Genomic DNA, 26253 nt, shown 5'->3' with positions numbered 1-26253 from the left:
ATCATCGCGTCCAAGACAAAAGCAAGGTATCAATGAGGAGGACAGACCTCCGTTCCAGGCTTCCAGCCTCCATTGCAGTCTTGCCTTGCACCATGATATTCTTTTGAGTATGGTGGTGTGAGATCATGAAGAAGCCTTCACGAGAGAACACCCCACTGGTCCTTTCTCCCGGGGTTATTATGTGGGGCGTCATCGGCACCACCCCCTTAGCCTCCAAATGAGATTTAGGGAAGTCAATCAGCAGGTCGCCCTGATTGACAGTTCACTAAAAGCCTTTTGGGACAACAGTGGACACTCACGTAAAATCTCTTACGGATGGATATTCTTCCCTAAATGACAAAGCCACACTAAAATACTACGATTTATTTACCCGGAGAAAGAATTTCTCCAGCCGGTCCTTCAGCAGTGTAACTCCACCGGCGTCCATAGCTTTGTTAAAGGTGCCATTAAATAACTGAAGAAGGAACAAAAAAAAAAAAAAAAAAAAAAAAAAGAGGATTATTATAAAGGGGCAAAAATAAAAATACAGTAATCATCGTACAATTGTGCTTTGTGTTCTTTAATAACATAATATAGTGCAGATATACAGGGCAAATCGCATTTATTCACTCCATATCCCGCATTGTAAATTAGAGTTAGTAAAAAATTTACAAGCATACTGGGAGGGGGCATAGGGATTCAGAAGGGGTTGTCTGACGAGTGAACAACTCCTTTAAATTCACATGCAGGCTGCACGCTCCACTCTTTTCAATATGAAGCAGTTTTTCCTTCCCTTAGAACTAAGGGTTGGGATGGAGGGCTGCTACGTAGGCATACAGGGACATGGGCATCGACTCCCACTGTAAGAGAGCTGTTCTAGAGGTTGGGAAAGAAACAGTCTAGGAGGAGATGAATTACTGCAGCCATTTACTTACTCCCTGCTGATATCAACTGTAATAGTTTACTGCAGCCATTTACTTCCTCCCTGCTGATGTCAACTGTAATAGTAATTAAATTCATCAAGATACACAGATGCTGAAATATCTTGGCCAGCTTACACAAACTGCTTGTCATGACCTGCTTTGGCATCTGTAGGGGGCACTTGTTAGTTGTGAAAGTCCTGTGCCTTCACCTTACACCTTTTAGAAGATCACTATTAGAATGAGCCGTATATAGATGGCTTACCTTATACATTTTGTAGCATTGCTTCAAGACTGAGGAATACACCTTGTCCTTAGTATATAAAAAAAATAAGACATTAAAATCTTCTATAGTTAATCCCAATCTTAAAGTAAACTCCTTTAATCCTACTGTTTAAACAAGTTAAAATATTTCAAATCACATTTAGCGTTTTGTTTTCTAACTTTCCACGGTTCTGATCTATAGGTAAAAGTTAATCTTGAAAACTTGCAGTTTCTAAAAGGAGCCTCATAATTATCCGATACCTCCTGTTCTATAGAGAACAATCACCATGGAAGATGACAGCTATAAACCTGGAAGCTCTCTGTACAGTGATGTCTGCCAACTTTATGGATCATTGGATGCTGGATCAAAAGCATGTAAACGGATTTAATAATTTCATTAAAAAAAAAAAAAAAAAAAAAAAGTTAGTGTGTATAAATGTGAGGACACCAATGTTGTCACTGGCGCTGCCCAGGGGGCGCATGAACGAGTGCAGGAACACACAGCGCGCAAGGACCTGAGACTAATGCAGTCAGCACAGGACCTGGCACTAGGAAGTCACATGACCAGGGGGCGGAGTCACCGCATGTAAGTGCAGGGAATTAAACTAAGCACAAAGTGCAGGGCATAGACTGTAAACGTTGTCAAGGAGAGCCGAGGGTCAAAGCCAGATGAAAGCGTGGGGGACAAACCAAGGGGTCAGATAACCAGGAGAGACAGGGCAGTACAAAGCAGTAAACAGAGGCAAAAGTCAGGGGACAAAACCGGGTCATACACAGCAAAGCACACAAGCACAGAGGCACAATGACTACGGACGAGTCACCTGGGTCAGCAACCACAAACCGAGGATACGGAAGTATCACCGACACTAAATCCAGGTACTGCCAACATTAAATAGCCGCCCCAAAACCAAAGAGCGGCAGACTGAATTAACCCTGACCTGATCAGGATGGAGGCGGAACTGTCCAGTCATGACAAAATATATATTATACACACACACACACACACACAGCTCTGGAAAAAATTAAGAGACCACTGCAAAATTTTCAGTTTGTCTGATTTTTCTCTTTATAGGTATATTTTTGAGTAAAATGTAAATTGCTCTTTAATTCTATAAACTACTGACAACATGTCTCCGAATTTCCAAGCACTAAATTTTGAATTTATTTTCAGAAAATGAGAAATGGTCAAAATAACAAAAAAATGCAGTGCTCTCAGACCTCAAATAATGCTAAGAAAACAAGTTCATAATCATTTAGAAACAATACTAATGTTGTAACTCAGGAAGAGTTCAGAAATCAATATTTTGTGGAATAACCATGATTTTGGAACAGTTTTTCCAGGATACCTTGTATGCGGCTTGACTCATACGTTCTTCGCAAAGATTAATCTGCCCAATTCCAGCCTTGATGAAGCATCCCCAGATCATCACCGATCCTTCAAATTTCACAGTGGGTGCAAGACTATGTGGCTTGTACACCTCTCCAGGTCTCCGTCTAACCATTAGACGACCAGGTGTTCGGCAAAGCTGAAAATTAGAGTCATCAGAGAAGATTACCTTACTCCAGTCCTCTTTGGTCCAATCCTTATGGTCTTTGGCAAACTTCAGCCTGGCTCTCCTTTGCTTCTCATTGATGAAAGGCTTTTTTCTAGCTTTACATGACTTGAGCCCTGCCTCTAGGTGCCTGTTACGAACTGTTCTTGCAGTGTACTTCACCCCAGCTGCCATTTGCCATTCCATTTGTAGGTCACTTGCTGTCATCATGTGGTTGCTGAGTGACATTCGAATGAGATGTCGGTTATCCTGGTCAGTGGAGATGCCTTTTCGCCCTCTGTCGGTCTGTAGCTTTGTTGTCCCCAGTGTCTGCTGCTTCACCTTGTTGTAATGGACTGCCATCTTAGAAATTTTAAGGATGGAGGAAACATCACACTCACTGTATCCCTCTGCTAGTAAAGCCAGAATTGAGCCCTTCTTTTCCTCACTCAAGACTTTTCTTTTCAACTTATTTTTTTCATTCCTATTACTTTTGGGATATTACTAGCACTTGTTTTGCCATCCAGCTTGTCCTATTGCAAGAGGATTGTGAACACCACGGCAGGGTTTTTTTTTTTATACTTTCCTTCATTAAATAAGATTTGGTTCACAACTATTACAATATTACAGATTTGTAGCTTAGATGGTACTTTGGTATCCTCAACTGAAGAAATACGGAGCTGTTTTCATGATTATAGATCATTGTACAACTCTATGAATGACGTTGATAGCCAGGGGTGTCTACACTACATGTCGAATATAACATTTCCCACATTAAGTCCTTCCCAGCGGGTCTTTACGGACACCGAGTTCACTTTGGAGGAGATAGAGAACGCCATAAAGGACATGGCCTCTGGGAGGGCCCCTGGACCGGATGGGTTCCCCATCGAATTGCACAGGAAATACCGAGAGATATTAGCGCCACTTTTGTTGATGGTGTGTCGGGGGATTTGGGAGGGGGGAGCTATGCCGGAGTCCTTCTACAAGGCCAATATAATAGTGCTTAAAAAGGAGGGGGAAGGACCATTTATCCTGTGGATCTTATCGCCCCATATCATTAGTGAATGTGGACTATAAAATTTTTATGAAAATTTTGGCCACCAGGTTGAACTCAATCATACTGGAACTTATACACCCTGACCAAACCGGCTTTATGCCTGGTAAGAGCACTTCCATCAATACTAGACGAGTCCAATCAGTGGTCCAATATAGCTCTCTGGTGCCAGACAATAAATGGGCATTGGCATCGCTGGATGCGGCCAAAGCTTTTGACTCCCTTGAGTGGCCCTTCCTCCATGCATGTTTACAGAAATATGGATTTGGTGACAGCTTTCTAAAATGGGTTAATAAATATGAAGCCCAAAGCCCGTGTCATTGTAAATAGTTACATATCCGAGTCCTTTTCACTACATAGGGGAACCCGTCAAGGGTGTCCCCTCTCCCCGGCCCTTTTTGCCCTTGCGATCGAGGCACTGGCAATTCGCATAAGATCTTCCCCTAATATTGAGGGTCTAGAAATAGCGGATCGGATAGACACCATAGGCTTATATGCTGATGACATGGTGATATTTATGGATATAGCGGAGGAAACGCTGACAAGAGTGATTTCCACTATAAATAAATTTAGTAAATATTCCGGCTTGTATATAAATTGGGAGAAATCTGCCCTGATGCCTCTCTCCCATGCCCCAATGCCACGACTTGAGACTCTCTCCTCATTGCCCATTGTATCCAGTATTAAATAATTGGGTGTTCATCTCTCTCAAAGCAGCACATTTGATTTGCAGCTTAACATACATCCACTGCTAGAAATGGTTAAAGTGGAGTAAACGCCCGCTGTCTGTAGCCGGACGCATTAACTTAATCAAAATGCTATTACTCCCTAAGCTCAGCCATTCTCTTCAACACAGTGCTGTGGTGGTGCCCAGATCCTTCCTTGCGAATTTAAACTCCCAAATTACGTCCTTTATATGGGGAAAAAACCAGGCCTAAACTCAAGCTGTCCACTCTGCAATGACCTAAAAAGGTAAAAAAAGGGGGGGGCAGCATTACAGGACTTTTTTCTGTATTACCTGGCTGGACAGGCCAGAGCTATAAGTGGATGCCTGGTGATTATCTTCCTAACTCAGAGTCACCTGCTTCATGCCGCACGAGCTAATTGCCCATTGGGCTTTCTGGAATTGGAAAAAATAAATGCCCCTCGTCTGTTACCCCTACTTTGACTGGCGCGGTCGGTGTGGAAACAGATTAAGAGGGTGATTGGATTTGGGGATATTATAGCTGAAATGCCCTTGCGGAATAATGGTTACCTTCCGGTATTGCTTGAACACCCATCCGCCGAATTCTGGACTCAATACAATGTCTCTACGATAGGTGATTTGCATGACCATGGAACCCAATTGTCTTTTGAACAATTACAGGTTAAATGCAATGTCCCGAGATCCCAATTCTTCCGTTATTTGCAATTAAGGTCGGCCTTTACACCCACACATCTCATGTGCGACTGAGACAATGCTATTTCGTCTCTACCCCTGATAGGAATCCTTAAATCACAGGGTCCCATCTCCTCCCTATATACATACACGCTGTCAGTAGGGGCAGAATCCGCCATAAATTAGGTTAGAGGGAAAGGCTCATCCCTGATATACAGGGAGAGGAGTGGGAAGAAATTCTGGAGCAGTCTCCAGTCGGGGTGTCTCCATCCATTAATAACAGAATGATACAACTATATATTATCAATCATATCTGACTGCGACACAACTCTTTAAGATGGGCCGATTCCAATCATCGGAATGTTTGAGATATCATTCATTGGATGCAGATTTTATGCACATGATCTGGCAGTCTCCTATCATCGCAAATATTGGAAGGAGGTGACGTCATTATTGACTTCCCTGGTACAAGCTCCTGTTCCCCTTGAGCCACTGGTTTGTTTGGGGTATGGGATGAGGAGACATGGGACCACTATACTGGGATCTTTTTACGGGAGACGCTATTTATGGCACGAAAGGTCCTGGCACTGCGGTGGATGGGAGGCTCATGTCCCTCCCTTAGGATCTGGATTGACCTGGTGAACTCGATTATCCCGTATGAGTGCACGCTGTATCGAAACAGAGGATGACCGAGTAAATTGGGGAAGATCTGGGAGAGGTGGAATTCCTCTCACCTTACTCTGTAGAGTGGAGACACCGCATAATAAATAGCTAATTGTGTGGAATCAGGCTGCGAAATAGTTATGATTTAGAAGTTAGATAGGTTTCATCACTTGAGCAACAATATGAAGGCAAGTGTAATTTAATTAATATTATGTTTTATTCTGTATGCAAACTGGTATGCACATTTTGCTTTGCATTTAATGCTATGTAAGAGATCTATACTTTATACAGTATTTATCACCATGTACAAGTATGTATGCTGTATACCCCGTCTGTGGTTTAACCCCTTCACGACCCATGACGCCTACGTAGGCGTCATGAAAAGTCGTGCCCAAACGACCTATGACGCCTACGTAGGCGTCATGCTATAAATAGCCCCCCTGCGGGTCGGGTGACCGGGGTCACTGAAAGGTCACCCGACCCGCACACAAAGGACACTCTACAGTTAATCCCTGGGGGCGTGGCTTAGCCCCCACGTGCCTACGATCGCTCTGGCTGTTTCACTTTTAACAGCCAATCGGAGCGATTTGTAATATTTCACCAATGAAATTTGGTGAAATATTACAATCCAGCCATGGCCGATGCGGCAATAGCATCGGACATGGCTGGACACTGACCCCCGACCCCCCCACACACCGACTGGCGGGGCCGATCGGCCCCCGCCACCGATGGACGGCGGCAATCGTTCGCCGCCGTCATCATCTGCTCCCCCTCCCCTGTCTATCGCTCCCTCCCACCTTCCGATGCCCCCAGGACCTCCGATCGTGCTCCCGGTGTCCCGCCGTGGCTCCCGGCGTCCGGATCATGGGCGCCGCCATCTTGCAAAATGGCGGGCGCATGCGCAGTGCGCCTGCCATTGTCCAAGATGGCGGCGCCCATGAATTTGCCGGTTGCCCGTTCATTTTTCATTTTGATCACTGTGATACACTCTCACAGTGATCAAAATGAAAAAAAAAAAGTAAATACACCCCCCTTTTATCACCCCCATAGCCAGGTGCAAATAATAAAATAAAAAAAATATTTTTTTTTCCATTTAGGGCTGGAATTAGGGTTAGGGCTGGAATTAGGGTTAGGGTTAGGCTTGTAGTTAGGGTTAGAGTTGGGATTAGGGTTAGGGGTGTGTTGGCGTTAGGGCTGTGGTTAGGGTTATTATTAGGGTGGGATTTTGGTTAGGGGTGTGTTGGAGTTAGGGTTGGAGTTAGAATTGAGGGGTTTCCACTGTTTAGGCACATCACGGGGTCTCCGAGCGCGACATGGCGCCACGATTTATTCCAGCCAATTTTGCGTTCAAAATGTCAAACAGCACTCTCTCCATTCCGAGCCCCGACGTGTGCCCAAACAGTGGTTTACCCCCACATATGGGGTATCAGCGTACTCAGGAAAAATTGCACAACAACTTTGGGAGTCTAATTTCTCCTGTTACCCTTGGGAAAATAAAAAATTGGGGGCTAAAAAAATGATTTTTGTGAAAAAAAAATGATTTTTTTTTTTCACGGCTCTGAGTTATAAACTTCGGTGAAGCACTTGGGGGTTCAAAGTGCTCATCAAACATCTAGATAAGTTCCTTGGGGGGTCTAGTTTCCAAAATGGGGTCACTTGTGGGGGGTTTCCACTGTTTAGGCACATCAGGGGCTCTGCAAACGTAACATGACGCCCGCAGATCATTCCATTAAGTCGGTATTTCAAAACGTCACTACTTCCCTTCTGAGCCCCGATGTGTGCCCAAACAGTGGTCCCCCCCACGTATGGGGTACCAGCGTACTCAGGACAAACTGTACAACAACTTTTGGGGTCGAATTTATCCTGTTAACCTTGTGAAAATAAAAATTTGCGGGCTAAAAAATCATTTTTTGAGGAAAAAAAATAGATTTCTTATTTTCACGGTTCTGCGTTATAAACTTCTGTGAAGCACTTGGGGGTTCAAAGTGCTCACCACACATCTAGATAAGTTCCTTGGGGATCTAGTTTCCAAAATGGGATCACTTGTGGGGGAGCTCTAATGTTTAGGCACACAGGGGCTCTCCAAACACGACATGGTGTCCACTAACGATTGGAGCTAATTTTCCATTCAAAAAGTCAAATGGTGCTCCTTCCCTTCGGGACCCTGCCGTGTGCCCAAACAGTGGTTTATGACCACATATGAGGTATCTGTGCACTCAGGAGAAATTGCCCAACAAATTTTAGGATCCATTTTATCCCACTGCCCATGTGAAAATGAAAAAAAACTGAGGCTAAAAGAAAATTTTTGTGAAAAGAAAGTCCTTTTTTTTTTTTATGGATCAATTTGTGAAGCACCTGGCGGTTCAAAGTGCTCACTATGCATCTAAATAAGTTCCTTGGAGAGTCTAGTTTCCAAAATGGGGTCACTTGTGGGAGAGCTCCAATGTTTAGGCGCACAGGGACTCTCCAAACGCGACATGGCAACCGCTAAATATTCCAGCATATTTTCCATTCAAAAAGTCAAATGACGCTCCTTCCCTTCTGAGCCCTGCCGTGCGCCCAAACAGTGGTTTATGACCACATATGAGGTATCGGTGTACTCAGGAGAAATTGCCCAACAAATTTTAGGATCCATTTTATCCTGTTGCCCATGTGAAAATGAAAAAATTGATGCTAAAAGAAATTTTTTATTGGAAAAATTAAAATGTTCATTTTTTCCTTCCACATTGCTTTAGTAGCTGTGAAGCACCTGAAGGGTTAATAATCTTCTTGAATGTAGTTTTGAGTAGCTTGAGGGGTGCAGTTTTTAGAATGGTGTCACTTTGGGGTATTTTCTGCCATATAGACCCCTCAAAGTGACTTCAAATGTGAGGTGGTCCCTAAAAAAATGGTTTTGTAAATTTTGTTGTAAAAATGAGAAATCGCTGGTCAACTTTTAACCCTTATAACTTCCCAACAAAAAAAAATTTTGTTTCCAAAATTGTGCTGATGTAAAGTAGACATGTGGGAAATGTTATTTATTAACTATTTTGTGTCACATAACTCTCTGGTTTAACGGAATAAAAATTAAAAATTGCGAAATTTTCGCCAAATTTCCGTTTTTTTCACAAATAAATGAAAACATTATTGACCCAAGTTTACCACTAACATAAAGCCAAATATGTCACGAAAAAACAATCTCAGAATCAGCAGGATCCGTTGAAGCGTTCCTGAGTTATTACCTCATAAAGGGACACTGGTCAATATTGCCAAAAATGGCCAGGTCATTAAGGTCAAAATAGGCTGGGTCATGAAGGGGTTAATAAACGAATTAAATAAAAAAAAAAAAAAATATATAAGATTTGGTTCAGGTGATCACATAATCAGAAGCACATTAAGTAGAATGAGGTGCACTCTGGTTGGAATTCAACTGACACTGGAATGGAAGTCAGACATGGAGAGAAGCTGATTTTTATAGTGGTCTCTTAAATAAATATGTACGGCTCTGGCAAAAATTATTTATTACACACCCAATGTACACACAAATGGGAGTATGGGTGTACAGTATATAACACATTATATAAAAAACACATCTTATACATACACACATTTATTGTTACTTTCTTTTTTATAAAAGGGGGTGTGTATGGGATGTAGTTACTATTTTATACCTACCAGTATTTCATCTTCCTGATATTCCAATACGGCTCTCCCATCTTTTTGCTTTTCTACAACGGGATTTTTAACCACCTAAATATGTTAGGAAATAGTAACAATTGTAAATATTAAGTAAAGTCATGCCACTTACAAAAAAAAAAAAATAAATAAAAAAAGTCTATAAACAGTGACAAATGATTGGGCACCCCTGGTCAAATTATTGTGAACAGTTAAGCAAGTTGACGATGAAATGATCTCTAAAAAGCCTAAAGTTAAAGATGACACATTTCCTATGTATTTTAGGCAAGATAAATATATATTTTTCAAATTTATTACATTTTAAAAAAATTACAAAAAGAAAAAATGGGCACATGTCTCAGCACCCTGCCTTGTTACTTCCTAGAGGCACCCCATTTGCAAATATATCACAGCTTGTAAACGCTTTTTGTAGCCAAGAGTCAATTCTTGTTTGAGGGATTTTCATCTTTTCTTCCTTGGAACATTCTCCCAGTTCTGTGAGATTTGTGGCTCGTCTCGCATGCGCTGCTATTTTGAGGTCTAGACACAGATTTTCAATGATGTTCAGATCAGAGGACTGTGAGGGCTATTGTAAAACCTTCAGGTTGTGCATTTTGAGGTCGTCTACTGTGGATTTTGACGTGGGTTTATGATCATTATCCATCTGCAGAAGCCACTCTCTTTTCACCTTCAACTTTTTTTATTTATTTTTTTTTTTTTACAGATGGTGTTGTTTTCATTAAAAATTTGCTGAAATTTCATTGAATCCATTCTTCCCTCTACCCATGAATGTTTCTTGTGCCATTGGCTGCAACACAACCTCAAAGCATGACTGATCCACCCCGATGCTTAATGGTTGGCAAGATGTTCTTTTTCTGAAATTCTGTGCCCTTTTATCTCCACACATACCTTTCATTATTGTGGCCAAATAGTTCTATTTTAATCTCATTGGTCCACAGGACTTGTTTCCAATATACTTCAGGCTTGTTTGGATGTTCTTTTGCATACTTCTGACGCTGAATTTTATGGCGAGGACGAAGGAGAGATTTTCTTCTGATAACTCTTCCATGAAGGCCATATTTATGCCGATGTTTCTAAACAATAGAGCAATGTACCACAACTCCAGGGTCTGCTAAATCTTTCTGAAGGCCTTTTGCAGTCAAGCGAGGGTTTTGATTTTCCCCTCTAGCAATCCTATGAGCAGCCCTCACTGAAATTTTGCTTGGTCTTCCAGATCTTATCTTGATCTCCACTGTTCCTGTTCACTGCAATTTCTTAATTACATTTTGAACTGAGGAAAGGGAAACTTTAAAACGCTTTGTGATCTTCATACAGCCTTCTCCTTTGTGGGCCTCCACCATTTTTATTTTCAGACTGCTACACAGCTGCTTAGAAGAACCCATGGCTGCTGTTTTTTGGCACAAGTTTAGAGGCGGCTGGATTTTTAGAATGCTGGGAAATGTGCATCACCTGGCATTTCTGAACAATGATAGTGAACAATCCATAACCCTAACAGGCTAATTAAGGTCTGAAACCTTTGTCAAAGTTATCTGAGCACACAAATCTCCAAGGGTGCCCAAACATTTGCATTGGCCCATTTTCCTTTATGTAATTTTTTAAAATGTAAAAAAATGACAATACAAAAGGAAAAGTGTGATCTTTAACTTTATTCCTTTTAGAGATCATTTCATCTTCAACTTGCATAACTGGACAAAAAAGCCTTTTACAGGCCATACTTTTTTTTTTTTTTTATAAAGATATCTCTTGGAGACCGTCCTGAACATTTCTTACATATCTAGAATAGAAATAGCAACGTACAGTATGTTGGGAGAATAGGAAACACGAGATTCTGAGCTCTATCCTGTGTCTGCCGGGCTGTCGGCACAGCCTCGTTTCAGACTGCGAAGTCAGCACTTATTAAATGTGCAACTGGAGCAAAGTGCGGATTTCGGATTCCTCCCTGGAGATACAGTTTCAGAGGGATATAGTTTCCATTTGCCCATTGTTCAGCGCGGTAAACACAGGAACATGTCTTGGAATATTTATGCCAACGGTGAAACAGAATACGAGTTAATACAAGATCCATCTACTTGGCATGTGTCATTTGTATACCTACCTTTCCATCACATTTAGGATACACTATAAAGCTACTTGTAGACATTAGACCCTTCTCTGTTGTTTAAGGGCGCCGGTAGACAGCAGCTGTCCAATATCAGACACTACGAGACGCATAGATATAAGCGATTTTACATACCCAAAGCTATAGATCCAAGGACGTCTACCTAGTGTGTCCAGTGCTGGTGTTCACACATGGTCAGTAACCCAGTCCCTCCACTGGATCCTCTCGTACACAGGAGGTGTAATGGATTCCTGGAGATTAGGACCAGCACCGAACACACTGGATGGACATCTTGAGAAGGCATCAGTATAAGAAATTAAAACGTTTTTTGTTTTTCCTGATCTACAAGTAAACTGAAATGGAATAGTGGAAAAGACACCTATAGGACTGTCATCAATTAGCTGCGGTGGAGAGGGGCATACATGGACATATCAGCATGTCCATGTATTATTAGGAAAGCACCTCCAATTCACTGGGCACCAGGTGCCAGATTGTGTCACGGAAGGGGATTTATTAACTCCGTGCCCAATCTCTCTGAAGATAACCAATTCTGAGGTACCAACGTTCTGGTATAAGGCAACCACACTTAGAAGACCTTTCTTTGAAAGTATCACATGTTTATAGGATAAACCCTATAAAAAAAAAAAAAAAAAAAAAAAAAAAAGTGTAATTCCCAACTTAAACATTTATAGCAATATCCGCTGAATAGGTCATAAAATGTCCAATAGATGTGGGCTCCAAAAGGTGAGACTTCAAAGTATGTGCCTCCTAGACATTACACCTACAGGAGCTTTCAGGACCTTCCATTCTAGATCCACAGGCATTAATATGGAGTTGGTGCCTCTGCAGCTATAACAGCTTACAATCTTCTGGGAAGGTTTTCTACAAGATTGGAGGTGTCTGTGGGAATTTTTGCTCAGTCATCCAGAAGAGCATTTTTGAGGACAGACCCTGATGTTGGAGGAGAGGCCGGGCTCAGAATCTTGGTTCTAGCTCATCGCAAAGGTGTCAGATGGTGCTGAGGTCTGGAGTCTGTGTGGCCGGTCTTGTTCTTCCACCAAACCCCCAACCATGTCTTTATGGGCCATGGGCACAGTTATGGGCAACAGAAAATGGCCTTCCCTAAACCGTTCCCACATAGTTTAATGGAAAAGTCTTGATTTGCTGAAGCAGTAAGAATTCCCTTCACTGGAACTAAGGGGCCAAGCATGTCATACACCAGGGGCTATAGGAGCGAATGGAAAACCTGAATTCAAATAAGATGTGTGTCCCAATACTTTTCTCCCTACAGTGTATGTGGACAACGTGGCCTCCTCACCCTTCATTCTCCGTCCGATTACGACGGCCTCCTCACCCTTCATTCTCCGTCCGATTACGACGGCCTCCTCACCCTTCATTCTCCGTCCGATTACGACGGCCTCCTCACCCTTCATTCTCCGTCCGATTACGACGGCCTCCTCACCCTTCATTCTCCGTCCGATTACGACGGCCTCCTCACCATTCATTCTCCGTCCGATTACGACGGCCTCCTCACCATTCATTCTCCGTCCGATTACGACGGCCTCCTCACCATTCATTCTGTTTGATTACGATGGCCACCTCGCCGAGAAAGTTTACCGAACCTTGTACTCCGCTTAGCAGGACCTCCATAAACAGGTCTTGGTCGCACAGCTCATCTGCTCATTTTAGATGTATGAGGAAACTGAATTCCAACAGTGTTCTGCAGCTGAACACAACCTATTGTTCTGCTGGAATCAGTCATTTTGGCCTGTAGAAGATCAGGATTTAGGACTCTAAGGGTATGTGCACACGTTGCGGATTCCTGTGCGGATTTTTCCGCGCGGAATCTGCAGAATACGCAGGTAAATTGACCTGCGTTTAACCTGCCGATTCACTGTGGAATTACTGCCGATTTTGCCCGGCGTTTTTACACCTGCGGATTCCTATAATGGAATAGGTGTAAAAACGCTGCGGAATCCGCACAAAGAATTGACATGCTGCGGAAAATAAACTGCTGCATTTCCGCGCAGAATTTTCCGCAGCATGTGCACAGCGATTTTTGTTTTACATAGGTTAACATCGTACTATATACCGCATGGAAATCTGCAGGGCCAAATCCGCTGTGGATCCACACACAAATCTGCAACGTGTGCACATACCCTTAGTTTCATGCCGCGTGTGACTTGGACTCCACGCCGACCAATTGTAGCCCACCGCACATGAGAATTTCCTACATGGCCCTAAGGTCCACATGGAAAAAAATACATCATTCACCATTATGGTCCTTTTTAGCGGACTAGAAGAGTGCATGCAATAGAAGACACCGCGAGGAGCACAAGGCGATTTGCAATTTGCGGACATGACCGGCACAAATTTTTAAACGCGGCCGTCTGAACCCGACCATACAGACTGTGCTAAGATGACATTATTCTGCCTCCATGGTCATTACTTGAGAAATTTTAAAGACACGATATTAGAAGTTGTTTTTCTGTGCCGACAACTTTATGTCTTCTGCTCTATCTATACTAAATTACTCTGGAGTCTTGTGTGGACTCCAATATAACCAAGAAAGCCGAAAGAAAAAAAAAAAAAAAAAAAAAAAAAAAAAAAAAATAATAATATAGGTCTTACCATCACAATCCAAAAACCGTCTTCAGGCTCAAGGAAGAACTGCCTGTTCTTCTGTGTGTGTAATGACTGTGCCGGCTTTGTGGGGTTAAAAGTCCTAAAACAAATGCAATTAAAAAAAATAAATAAATAAAAAGATTATTCAGTGAAAAATTATATTTTCCTAAAACATCCACTGCAAATTCTAGCGACGTGCTCCATGCAAAGCTACCGAAAAGCGTGACACAGATTGCCCTGACAGTCCTTGGCCATTGTGGCCGCCGCTGTAGATTGTGCATAAAGTATTTGTGCCATTACCTGGTAAACTGCACGATTGCTTCACATAAGCCGACATTCTTTATTTTTTCATTCTTCTCAATTTCGCTCGGATGGTAAAAAAGGATCTTCTTTTCTTCCTGCATAAAAAGAATAAAGTTAAAAAATAAAATAAAAAAAAAGGTAAAGGATAACCGCTAAAGATCAAGTTAATGGGCTGTCACTTACTCGGAAAACCACTTTTTAAATATATTCCCCCATGTATCAGAAAAACACCTTATTCTCATGTCCCGAGGCTTGCGTGGCATTGCTATGATGCCACGTAACCCCTGCAGCCAGTCAGCGGCTGCTATTGAGCTGCTTTTTTGGACATCTGGAGCAGGAGCGAGCATTGTAGCCCATCAGTAGCTGCTGCTTGGCTTCTGGGATCACATGGCATAAAAATGCTAGGCAAGCCTCGGGAGACCCAACACCGACATCGCTGAATCAGGACGGTGTGGGATGTGAGTATAAAGGGTTTCTATTGTACAATGGAGGATTATAGTATTTAAGAAGGGGGTTGTCCAAATCGAGTACAACCCCTTAAAGTCATAGCCAAATTTCACCTGTTACCATAAATTGTAAAGTTGTCTGCGTTTCTCAATTATTTTTCTTTCCAACCATTCTAAGACAGACGTCGAAGTAACTTTGCAAATATTCATTAAAAATATTCTTATGTTTTGAATCTACAGCTCCAATGCAGACCAATGTGTTCCCATGGTAACAGACAACAAACAAACCTTGTGTGGGCAGACCTGGCACTTCTATATACTGTACTTTTGTAAGAAGCAGGGAACAGAATGGCAAGATAAGACCACAAAGGATTTGTTTGCAGTCTGTTACCATAGAGACACATAGGTCTGCATAGGAGCTGCAGACATGAAACGGTAGAATGTTTTTTGTTTGTTCTTTTTTCTAAATCAAAATTTGCCAGAGTTGCTACATTTTCTTGTTCCATTCAGAGACACAAAAAAAAACAAAAAAAAAAAAAAACGCTAGAAAGTGAATGTCCCCTTTTAACGAGAGATACTGCTACAAATCAGATTAATTAGTGTGTATAAAGTGCGTGGCCGTAATTAGCAAGATCTCATTATGGGACTTCCTGAGGGGCCGAGTATGTGATGCAGCTCACAAGATTTTCCTCCTTTCTAAATACAAAGCGTTTCTTTGTATCCAAATCTTTTTACCAAGTTCGGTTGGAAAATCCGACAAAGGTTCCAGCCAGGGTTTTGCTCTCGTTTATTCACATTTATGCTTCCATCTATATACATTCTTCATTATTATACTGGAGAATGAGACCATCTTTCCTGCAGCTTTGAACACGGGAAACATCCTGATATCTGCCTGTAACACCGCTCCATAGACTTCCATGAGAACATACAATAACTCACATTTTACCAAGGTATTTTTTCCCCTTTTTTTACGGCATTCAGTCGCATGATAAAACCGACCTGGTGACATGATTCTCCGAGTCAGTGCAACTGCGGCGATACCAAGCTTATAAATAATAATAAATTATTAAATTTATTTTTTTGGTGGTGAAAAAATATCCAAAATTTAAAAAAATAAATAAAAACAAAACCCTGTTTTCTTTGACCAGTCGGTTTTGTCATTTTTTTTTTTTTATCAATTTGTCTGAGGTCTTGCAAGTGAACATTTTTATTAATACCATTTTGCGATAAAAATAAAAACGAAGTTTTTCACTTTTTATTACTTTTTTTGCGGACACCACAAAAATAGCAATAATTGCATTTCGATTTTTTTTATTTTGGCGCTTACTGTACAGATTAAGTTAATATCTTGATAGATCAGACACGGAGTGCTCTTGCATTAATTACTATTAGTGATGAGAGAGCGTGCTGGGAAAAGGTGTTATCTGAGCATGCTTGGGTGCTAACTGAGTGTCTTCGGCGTGCTCGAATAATATGTTCGAGTCCCCGCGGCTGCATGTCTCGTAGCTGATCGATGGCCGCAACACATGCAGGGATTGGCTGTTTGGTAGGCAATCCCTGAATGCATTGCGCCTGTCTAACAGCCACAGGACATGCAGCCTTGGGGACTGGAACATAATTTTCAAGCACGACGAAGACACTCAGATAGCACCCGAGCATGCTCAGATAACACCTTATCCCAGCACGTTCACTCATCACTAGTTGTTACATTTATGTGGGCTTGTTTATTTTGCTTTTTTTGGTAGTGCCCATGATACACCATCTCCTGAGATCAAGCGCTCTTCTAACAGAGGCAAGGGAAGCAAAGCAGATCCAAAGATCACCGAGGGGGACGAAGATAAATTCTCTATTATCTAGGTTACAATAGATTCTAAAATAAATAAATAAAACCCTGCACTTACCTCTCCTTCCCTGGGACCAAATTTGGGGTTATAGATGAAGAAACTCAGTAGAGATGGTGGGTAGTGCTTCTCCTGCACGGCAAAGGCCATCCTGCACAGACAGCAAGCAAAAGATCAGTAACAGCAGAAGAATCGGTTCTTCATAACTCAGAAAACAAATCTGGTCCCTCAAACAACAGACAAGGGAATAGAAGTGAACCACGGGCACTTCAACAAAACGAGACTGATGGAAAACAAGCTGCGAGAAATAAAATTTGTGGACTTAAAGGGAATCTGTCACCAGGTCTTTGCTATGTAGTTGAGAATACCATGATGTAGGGACAGAGACCCTGAATCCAGGGATATGTCACTTACTGGGCTGTTTTGCCATTTCAATAAAATCATTGCTTTATCAGCATATTATTGCTAGAGGACTAGGTGTCTGTGCCTGCTAGTCCAAACACACCCTCACCACTGATTGGCAGCTGTGTACACCGATAATAGGCAGAAAACTGCCAATCGGTAGTGAGGGTGTGGTAACACAGGTTAGACCGCCTGGCCTGCATGCCAGACCTATTCCTGCAGTGATAATCTCCTGGTGATAAAACAATGATTGTATTGAAACTACAACACCCAGTCTAAAGTGACATCACTGGAATTAGACTCTCTTGCCTATATTATGCTGCTCTCGGATTAAATAGCAAAAATCTGCTGACAGATTCCTTTTAAATGGCTATTATGGGTAGCAGCTAATTGTCACCTGGTTTATCCACAGGATAAGACCCCCCAAACTATCACCAGGGAACAGAGACCCCCGTTCTTGTTATTTCAATTGTAAGACAGCATCCAAAAAGAGGTGAACAAACGCCCGGCTACTTCATTTAAAGTTTACAGCACTGACGAAGATATCCGAGCCCTATACACCTCTATCTCCATCACTGCCGCTAAAGGGTCTGTCCAGGCACAAAATATTGATGCACTTTCCTTTGGGACCGATGCTGGTTCAAAGCTAACTTATAATGATTAATCTATTTATATAATTGCCTTGTAATGTTTTCATTTCCTGTTCCGTCCAGATGTCTCCAGATGCCAGAATTCCAAGCGGAGGAAGTACACCGACCGCCATGTTGGGACACCCAAGTGATGGTGTCCCAATATGGAAACTGCTGGTGGTACCAACCTATTGCGCGGTACCACCAGCGGAACACCGTCGCGCACCACACACGCTATACGCTGTACACACACTCTATACGCCGTGCGCACCACTCACGCAGTCGCTTGCGCGGTACCACCAGCGGAACACCATCGCAAATACGCTGCCGCCGGGATCAGCCGAATGATTCACTAACTGCCGCCATCTTTGCACAGGAGGAGCACATGCGCAGTTTTAATGTGAACGCCACTATCTGTCTGCACAAAGATGGTGGTGGTCTGATTTAGGCTGGGTTCACACGTAGCGGAACTCTCGCGGAAATTACCGCGAGAATTCCGGAATTCCATTCCGCGGGAAAAATCGCATTTTAAATTCCTGCGGTTTTCCCGTGGAAAAACTAGCATTTTGCAAGCGTAATTAGCTTGCAGAATTGCTAGCGTTTTCCAAGCGATCTGTAGCATCGCTTGGAGAACTGATTGACAGGTTGGTCACACTCGTCAAACAGTGTTTGACAAGTGTGCCCAACTTTTTACTATTGAGGGTGCCTATGCGGCATCAATAGTAAAAGATAGACAGAAAAAAAAAAAAAATATTGTTATTCTCACCTTCCGACATCCCGCGCAGCCTTCCCGCCTCTCTCCACGCTCCCGGTCCCAGTAATCCTTTGCGACAATTACCGCGATGACGTCCGTTCTCGCGGGATCGCAACGTCTCACGGTCATTCGCGATGACGTCGCGCGAATGACCGCGAGACTTCGCGATCCCGCGAGAACGGACGTCATCGCTCGCAAAGGCTTACCCTGACCGGGAGCGTGGAGAGAGGCGGGAAGGCTGCGCGGGACGTCGGAAGGTGAGAATAACAATATTTTTTATTTTAAATTCTATTTTTTACAGGGATATGGTACCCAAAGCCCGGAGGACAGTCTCCTCTCCTCCAGACCGTGGGTACCATCCGCAAATGTTCTGCTTACTTTTCATATGGTGTGCACAGCCACATGCGGAAAGTAAGCAGAACAATGCATTCCTATGGGTGCAGGACCGCCGTGATTCCGCGAAAATTAATGAGCATGCTGCGGTTTTTACCGCGGCGGAATCGCTTCGCCGTAAAAACCGCAGCATTAGCACAACATTGCAGAATCCCATAGGAATGCATGGGATGCTTATTTTTCGCGGCAAAATCACGCTGTTAAAGCCACCGCGGAAACGCGAAAAAACGCCACGTGTGAACTCAGCCTTACTGCGCAAATTACTTGCAGGTGCAATGAATCATTCGGCTGATCCCGGCGGCAGTAGCGCGACGTGTCTATAGACAGAGGAAGCCGGTCACATTAAAGGGGTTTTCCCACGATCGAAAGTTCATTTTAAAAATGGTCTGTGCCTGACCGTGGGCAGGGGAGGAAGCAAAAGACAAAACACTGACTGTTCACTGACTATTTCACTGACTGTTTTTAAAAAATATTTTGCCTCACAAAATGTATCCTCTGCGATCTCCTGCTGTAATGTCAGTATTGTCTTCCTCCCCTGCCCAGGAGCTGTGGTATGTTCTGTACACGGTCAGACACAGGGGTGAGAGAGACAGAGCACAGGGGGGAGACAGCTGAAACGGGACAGCACATGAGGGGAGAACACAGCACAGGAAGGAGAGAGACAGCAGACAAGGGGGATAGTACATGGGGTAGACAGGTCAAAGAAGAGAGCACAGACGGGAGAAGTCAGCACATGGGGAAAGAGAGTGGATAGCTGGGTGAGCACATGGGGGGAGAGATTCTCAACGCTGCAAAGCCTGCCCCCATCGTGACATTACCGCCCTCCTGATGCGATAGCATCGGGCCTCTATGTAGTAATTAATAATGATTCAAAACCAATGACTTATCCTGAGGTCAGATTATCAATACTATATTAATAACACATCAAAGTTGCCCCTATCCTGATCCCTCCAACACCCCCTGATGAAGCAGGGTGAAACACGAATTGGGGAGCGGCAGCGACATATTGCTTGGAGCTTTGAAATAGCTATATTCCATTTTATATACTGATTGTTTCCTTCGTCCTTCTGGCATTATATCCATTCGTTCAGCATCCCTGTGCTGTTACTAACACCGCTCTTGGTGCTATAGCGGGATTTACACCTTGCAGCCATCATGTCGTCCTGTTATATCACCACCACTAAACGGTAATAATTACGTTACAATCCAACTTATGTATGACAGAGATTGTGTTTCTGGTTCCTCGATGCGCTGTTGTTTCTGCACTGTATTATTTTGCCATTTTTATATACAATTGGAGTCCGCTTATCTCTTTTCTAATATCACTAAACGTAATCTGTCAGCAGGATTTTACTATTTAATCTGAGAGCAGCATACTATAGGGCAAAAAAACTTGATTCCAGTGATTTATCACTTACTAGGCTATGTTGTAGTTTCAGTACAGTGTTTTATAAGCAGGATTTTATCACTGCAGAACTACAGCCCATGTGCACATCAGTCCTGCTAACCTCTAACTCCTCCCCCCACCACTGATTGACAGCTTGCTCACAATGCAGAGAGTACACAGGAAGCTGCCAGTAAGAGTTGTAGGGTGGGGTTATATACAGAAGACAGCTCTGCTGCATCTACATGAGACAAGACAGGGATTGTATGAAAACCACACCAAGCAGCACAGCAAGTCACTGGACTCAGGATTTCTTGCACTATGTGATGCTGCTCTCGGATTATATACCAAAAACCTACTGATAGATTCCCTTTAAAGGGGTTGTCCGGCCTTTGGCTACAATTCTGCAGTCACTGTATGTGACTGCAGACTTGTGAATCCTCACACTGTGCCCACTATGCAGTGTGAGGATTCTCCCCAGGGGTCTTCCCGTCACTCCCACACCACAGTGCCTGATTAACGTGTAAATGCCAATCATTTACATCCCACTGACTCCTGCAGAGATTACGGGGCCACAGGGGTCCAAAATGGCAAATTTTACTTGTAGCTTCAGACAGGTAAAATCCCAAACAGATCACATATCTAGGCTACGTTCACACAGCAGGTTTTTCGTTTTGTTGAGTTTTCGAAGCAGAAAAACTAAGTCTGCGCATGAGGGGTGGGGTGGGGGTACTGCCACAAAAACAAATGCTCTAAAAGTTCTAGTGTAAAACCCAGAAGGCGTTGGAGTGAAGCGGAAAACTGACGTGTTGCCAAATTGGTTAAAAGGAGAGAACTACAAGTCCCAGCAGGTCTACACCGCAGAGTGTGTGCTATACTGGTAATACATGCAGAGAACTACAAGTCCCAGCAGGTCTACACTGCAGAGTGTGCACTATACTGGTAATACACCCAGAGAACTACAAGGCCCAGCATGTCTACACTGCAGAGTGTGCACTATACTGGTAATACACCCAGAGAACTACAAGGCCCAGCATGTCTACACTGCAGAGTGTGCACTATACTGGTAATACACCCAGAGAACTACAAGTCCCAGCAGGTCTACACCGCAGAGTGTGCACTATACTGGTAATACACCCAGAGAACTACAAGGCCCAGCATGTCTACACTGCAGAGTGTGCACTATACTGGTAATACACCCAGAGAACTACAAGTCCCAGCAGGTCTACACTGCAGAGAACTACAAGTCCCAGCAGGTCTACCCTGCAGAGTGTGTGCTATACTGGTAATACACCCAGAGAACTACAAGTCCCAGCAGGTCTACACTGCAGAGTGTGCGCTATACTGGTAATACACCCAGAGAACTACAAGTCCCAGCAGGTCTACACTGCAGAGTGTGCGCTATACTGGTAATACACCCAGAGAACTACAAGTCCCAGTAGGTCTACACTGCAGTGTGTGCTATACTGGTAATACACCCAGAGAACTACAAGTCCCAGCAGGTCTACACTGCAGAGTGTGCGCGCTATACTGGTAATACACCCAGAGAACTACAAGTCCCAGCAGGTCTACACTGCAGAGTGTGCGCTATACTGGTAATACACCCAGAGAACTACAAGTCCCAGCAGGTCTACACTGCAGAGTGTGCGCTATACTGGTAATACACCCAGAGAACTACAAGTCCCAGCAGGTCTACACTGCAGTGTGTGCTATACTGGTAATACACCCAGAGAACTACAAGTCCCAGCAGGTCTACACTGCAGAGTGTGCGCTATACTGGTAATACACCCAGAGAACTACAAGTCCCAGCAGGTCTACACTGCAGAGTGTGCAGAGAACTACAAGTCCCAGCAGGTCTACCCTGCAGAGTGTGTGCTATACTGGTAATACACCCAGAGAACTACAAGTCCCAGTAGGTCTACACTGCAGTGTGTGCTATACTGGTAATACACCCAGAGAACTACAAGTCCCAGCAGGTCTACACTGCAGAGTGTGCGCGCTATACTGGTAATACACCCAGAGAACTACAAGTCCCAGCAGGTCTACACTGCAGAGTGTGCGCTATACTGGTAATACACCCAGAGAACTACAAGTCCCAGCAGGTCTACACTGCAGTGTGTGCGCGCTATACTGGTAATACACCCAGAGAACTACAAGTCCCAGCAGGTCTACACTGCAGAGAACTACAAGTCCCAGCAGGTCTACACTGCAGTGTGTGCGCTATACTGGTAATACACCCAGAGAACTACAAGTCCCAGTAGGTCTACACTGCAGTGTGTGCGCTATACTGGTAATACACCCAGAGAACTACAAGTCCCAGTAGGTCTACACTGCAGTGTGTGCTATACTGGTAATACACCCAGAGAACTACAAGTCCCAGCAGGTCTACACTGCAGTGTGTGCTATACTGGTAATACACCCAGAGAACTACAAGTCCCAGCAGGTCTACACTGCAGTGTGTGCGCGCTATACTGGTAATACACCCAGAGAACTACAAGTCCCAGCAGGTCTACACTGCAGAGTGTGCGCTATACTGGTAATACACCCAGAGAACTACAAGGCCCAGCAGGTCTACACTGCAGAGTGTGCGCTATACTGGCCCAGCAGGTCTACACTGCAGATATATGGAGAGAACTACAACCCCCAGCAGGTTCCTTCTGCGCGGATCAGCCGCCGGTACGTACAGCAGCTCGCTGACCGGGCGCAGGGACATGGCGCCGTGCTGCTGTGGTAGAGTGCGCCCCCTTCTCCGCCGCTCCACGCCTCACACTCACTCACCTGATCCGCCGCACATCACCCCCTCACATATTTTCATAACACAGAGGCACAACCAGGAAGAACTCCGCATCTGACCTATCTACAGAGGGGAGTCCACACTAACAAAAGTACACAAACTACAGGCCTTATGGACCATACCAGAACAAACACCCCTCCTCAGCTAAATGGTTAGACCCGCAGCGAAGAAGTCGTCACTGGAATAAACCATATTGTAATTGTAGGGGTTGGTTTTAACACTGTGTCATTTACAGTCCGGATTCTTAGAAGTATTTATTCTTAATTCACCCCTCTCTACTGGCATGGAATAGAATATTCCGATGTAAATCCGGGCTCGCTTCTGATTGGCTGAATGCTGCCGGCTAGAATTAGCATAATACAGAGCCAGATGCACACAGGGGAGTGACGTCATCATGGAGCGGCGTAACCGACAGCGAGGGAGTATGAGGACACGTGACTCTACCTTTACGTCCACGTTCACACGTTTAGTTTTTGGTTTTGGTCAGTTTTTTACCTCAGTATTAGGCAAAACCAGGAGCCGGTGTTTTTCTTTTTCGCTCCCCTCCTTCCCCGAGCCATAACTTTTTTATTTTTCTGTCAATATGGCCATGTGAGGGCTTATTTTTTTGCGGGAGGAGTTGTACTGTGGAACGACACCATTGGTTTTACCATGTCGTGTACTGGAAAACGGGAACAAAATTCCAAAGTGCGGTGACATTGCTTTTTTGCAATCCCACACTTGTTTTTTGCTTGGCTCTTTTGCTAGGTTCACTAAATGCTAATACTGACCTGCCATTATGATTCTCCAGGTCATTACGAGTTCATAGACACCAAACATGTCTAGGTTCTTTTTTATCTAAGTGGTGAAAAAAAAATTCCAAAGTTTGGAAAAAAAATGGCGCCATTTTCCTATACCCGTAGCGTCTCCATCTTTCCTCTTCCGGGGCTGAGTGAGGGCTTAGTTTTTGCGCCGAGCTGACATTTTTGTTGATCCCATGTTGGTATAGATACGATCTTTTGATCGCCTGTTATTGCATTTTATTGCTATGTAGTGTCGACCAAAAAAAAACACAATTGTGAGGTTTTTAATTTTTTTTCGTTACACCATTTAGCGATCAGATTAATTATTTTTTTACATTGATAGATCGGGCGATTCTGAACGCAGAAATACCAAGTATGTGTATGTTTTATTTTTTTGTTCTATTCTGAATAGGCTGATTTGATTTGAACTTTTATATATTTTTAATATTTTTGAACCTTTTTTTTTTTTTGTACTTTTGGCATGCTTCAATAGTATGAAGCTGCCATTATCCGATCGCCTCTCCTACACACAGGCGATAATCAGATCGCCTGTATGTAGCAGAAATGCTCACGTGTTATGAACGCCGACCGCCGGGCGGTGCTCATAGCAATCCGGCAATGACAATCATAGAGGTCTGCTGGAGCCCTCTGCTTGTCATACCGACCCATTGGTGACCCACAATCATGTGACGGGGTCACCAATGGGTGGGATTTACGCTTCAGTTATACACAAGTAAAATGCAGCTGTCAGAAATTGACAGCAACATGTAACTAGTTAACAGCAGCGGGTGGATCGCAATTCCACCCATGGCTGTTGTGGCTGGCACATGTCAGCTTTGTATATCAGGTGACGTGCCCAGAAAGGTGTGGGCTCAGCACCAAACGGGGAGTCCGACAGCGGCGTACTGTTACACCCGATATCGGAAGGGATTAAACGTGTTCCATTTTTTAATTATTTTTTAGCCTCCTTAGGGGACTTGAACCTTTGATAAATTTATTAGCCTGTACCATATACTGGAATGTTCCATGCAGGGATTAAAAACGAATTCAGAATATAAAACAATTCAGCTGTGTTGCCCTTTTCTTAGAAACTTTTATCTCTTTTTCCATTTATAGAGCTATAGGGTTGGACTGGCCCACCGGAGAACTGGAGAATCCTCCGGTGGGCCCAATGCTCTTCAGAAAGCTTGTTTTGTTTTTTTTGGGTGTGGTGAACTGTTTAACATTATTGTACTTGTTATTATGTACACCCCTCCTTACATGTAAAGCGCCATGGAATAAATGACGCTATAACAATAAATAATAATAATAACTGATACAATTTTGGAGTACATGACATTTTAATCGCTTTATATTGTGTCTTCTAGATTAGATGCCGTAACCGAAAAGCGGCAAGACTGGCTGACTTTCCTATTGCCAGGTTTTTGTTTCTTTTTCCTGCTTTAGGCATCATTCACACGTCAATTTTTTTCACGTACGATGAAAGCTGACTGAGTTTCACCAGTGATTTTTGGTTCAGAGTTTCATCAGTTTTTTTTTCCTACGTGAAAAAGAGAAAAATACATTCTCGATTCGTTTCGTATTGGAGCAAAGAAAATTTTTTTTCACAATTTCTCCCAACTTTGCATTTTTTTTCCCATTTTCCGGTACATTATGTAGTAAAATGAATGGTGTCATTCAAAAGCACAACTCGTCCCACAAAAAAAACAAGTCCTCATATGGCTATGTGGATGGAAAAATAAGAGTTATATCTCTGGGAAGAAGGGAATGAAAAAACGGAAATTGGCTCCGTCGTGAAGGGGTTAAGACATCCAGCTTTACAAAAAAAAAAAAAAAAATGTTTCCTGATACTTTGTCACGAGATGTTACTAGTTTGTTGATAAAAATGTATGAAAATTGTATCTCGAGAAATTAGGTGTCATGGTTTCACATCGTGGAAGCTAAAAAATGGAAGAGTAAAAATATCAAAAAAAATTAATTTGACACAAAAATAAAAGTTAGAAAACAACGATTGGATATAAAAACAATAACCACTAAAAAGTGTAACCCATAAAAATATTTTATTATAATTTCAATATTTAAAATAATTTTTTACAGTGCATCAATACTACTGGGCATTATACAAAGTGAGGGGAGCAACATCATACATAGTATTCAGTAGTGTTTTTAAGCCTAATCTAGCAAGTTATAACCAACAACTACATATCATAAAAATCTGAATATCACTTTTCCACATATAATAGGCATAAATAATGAAAACAAGCAGAATGGCAACACTTACATATATAAAAATCATGAGACAGGTCCCCAACGCGCGTTTCGTATTAAAACTTCATC

At 43.1% G+C, this 26253-nt stretch overlaps 1 protein-coding gene across 3 annotated transcripts in view; it reads right to left on the bottom strand.

The window, feature by feature from the left end:
* CCZ1 (CCZ1 homolog, vacuolar protein trafficking and biogenesis associated) overlaps window positions 1–23306 on the bottom strand; it is a 61076-nt gene extending 37770 nt beyond the window's left edge. Inside the window, exons 1-7 of one of the 3 annotated variants that reach the window (XM_073543077.1) lie at window positions 23257–23306; window positions 16839–16929; window positions 14489–14586; window positions 14195–14288; window positions 9445–9519; window positions 1165–1212; window positions 371–454 (exon numbers count right to left, since the gene is read on the bottom strand). In XM_073543077.1, the coding sequence (XP_073399178.1) occupies window positions 371–454; window positions 1165–1212; window positions 9445–9519; window positions 14195–14288; window positions 14489–14586; window positions 16839–16928 (489 nt within the window). In that variant the 5' untranslated portion in view covers window position 16929; window positions 23257–23306. Of the gene's footprint in view, window positions 1–370; window positions 455–1164; window positions 1213–9444; window positions 9520–14194; window positions 14289–14488; window positions 14587–16838; window positions 16930–23024 lie in introns of all 3 variants that reach the window. The other 2 variants (XM_073543076.1, XM_073543075.1) reach the window with 2 other exon arrangements.
* Window positions 23307–26253: the final 2947 nt, after the last annotated feature.

The sequence above is a fragment of the Dendrobates tinctorius genome, unplaced genomic scaffold (assembly GCF_039654945.1).
Source record: "Dendrobates tinctorius isolate UK_male_01 unplaced genomic scaffold, ASM3965494v1 ptg000129l, whole genome shotgun sequence".
Lineage (NCBI taxonomy): Eukaryota > Metazoa > Chordata > Amphibia > Anura > Dendrobatidae > Dendrobates > Dendrobates tinctorius.
The sequence above is the reverse complement of the archived record's forward strand: the minus strand, read 5'-3'. Positions and strand labels throughout refer to the sequence as shown.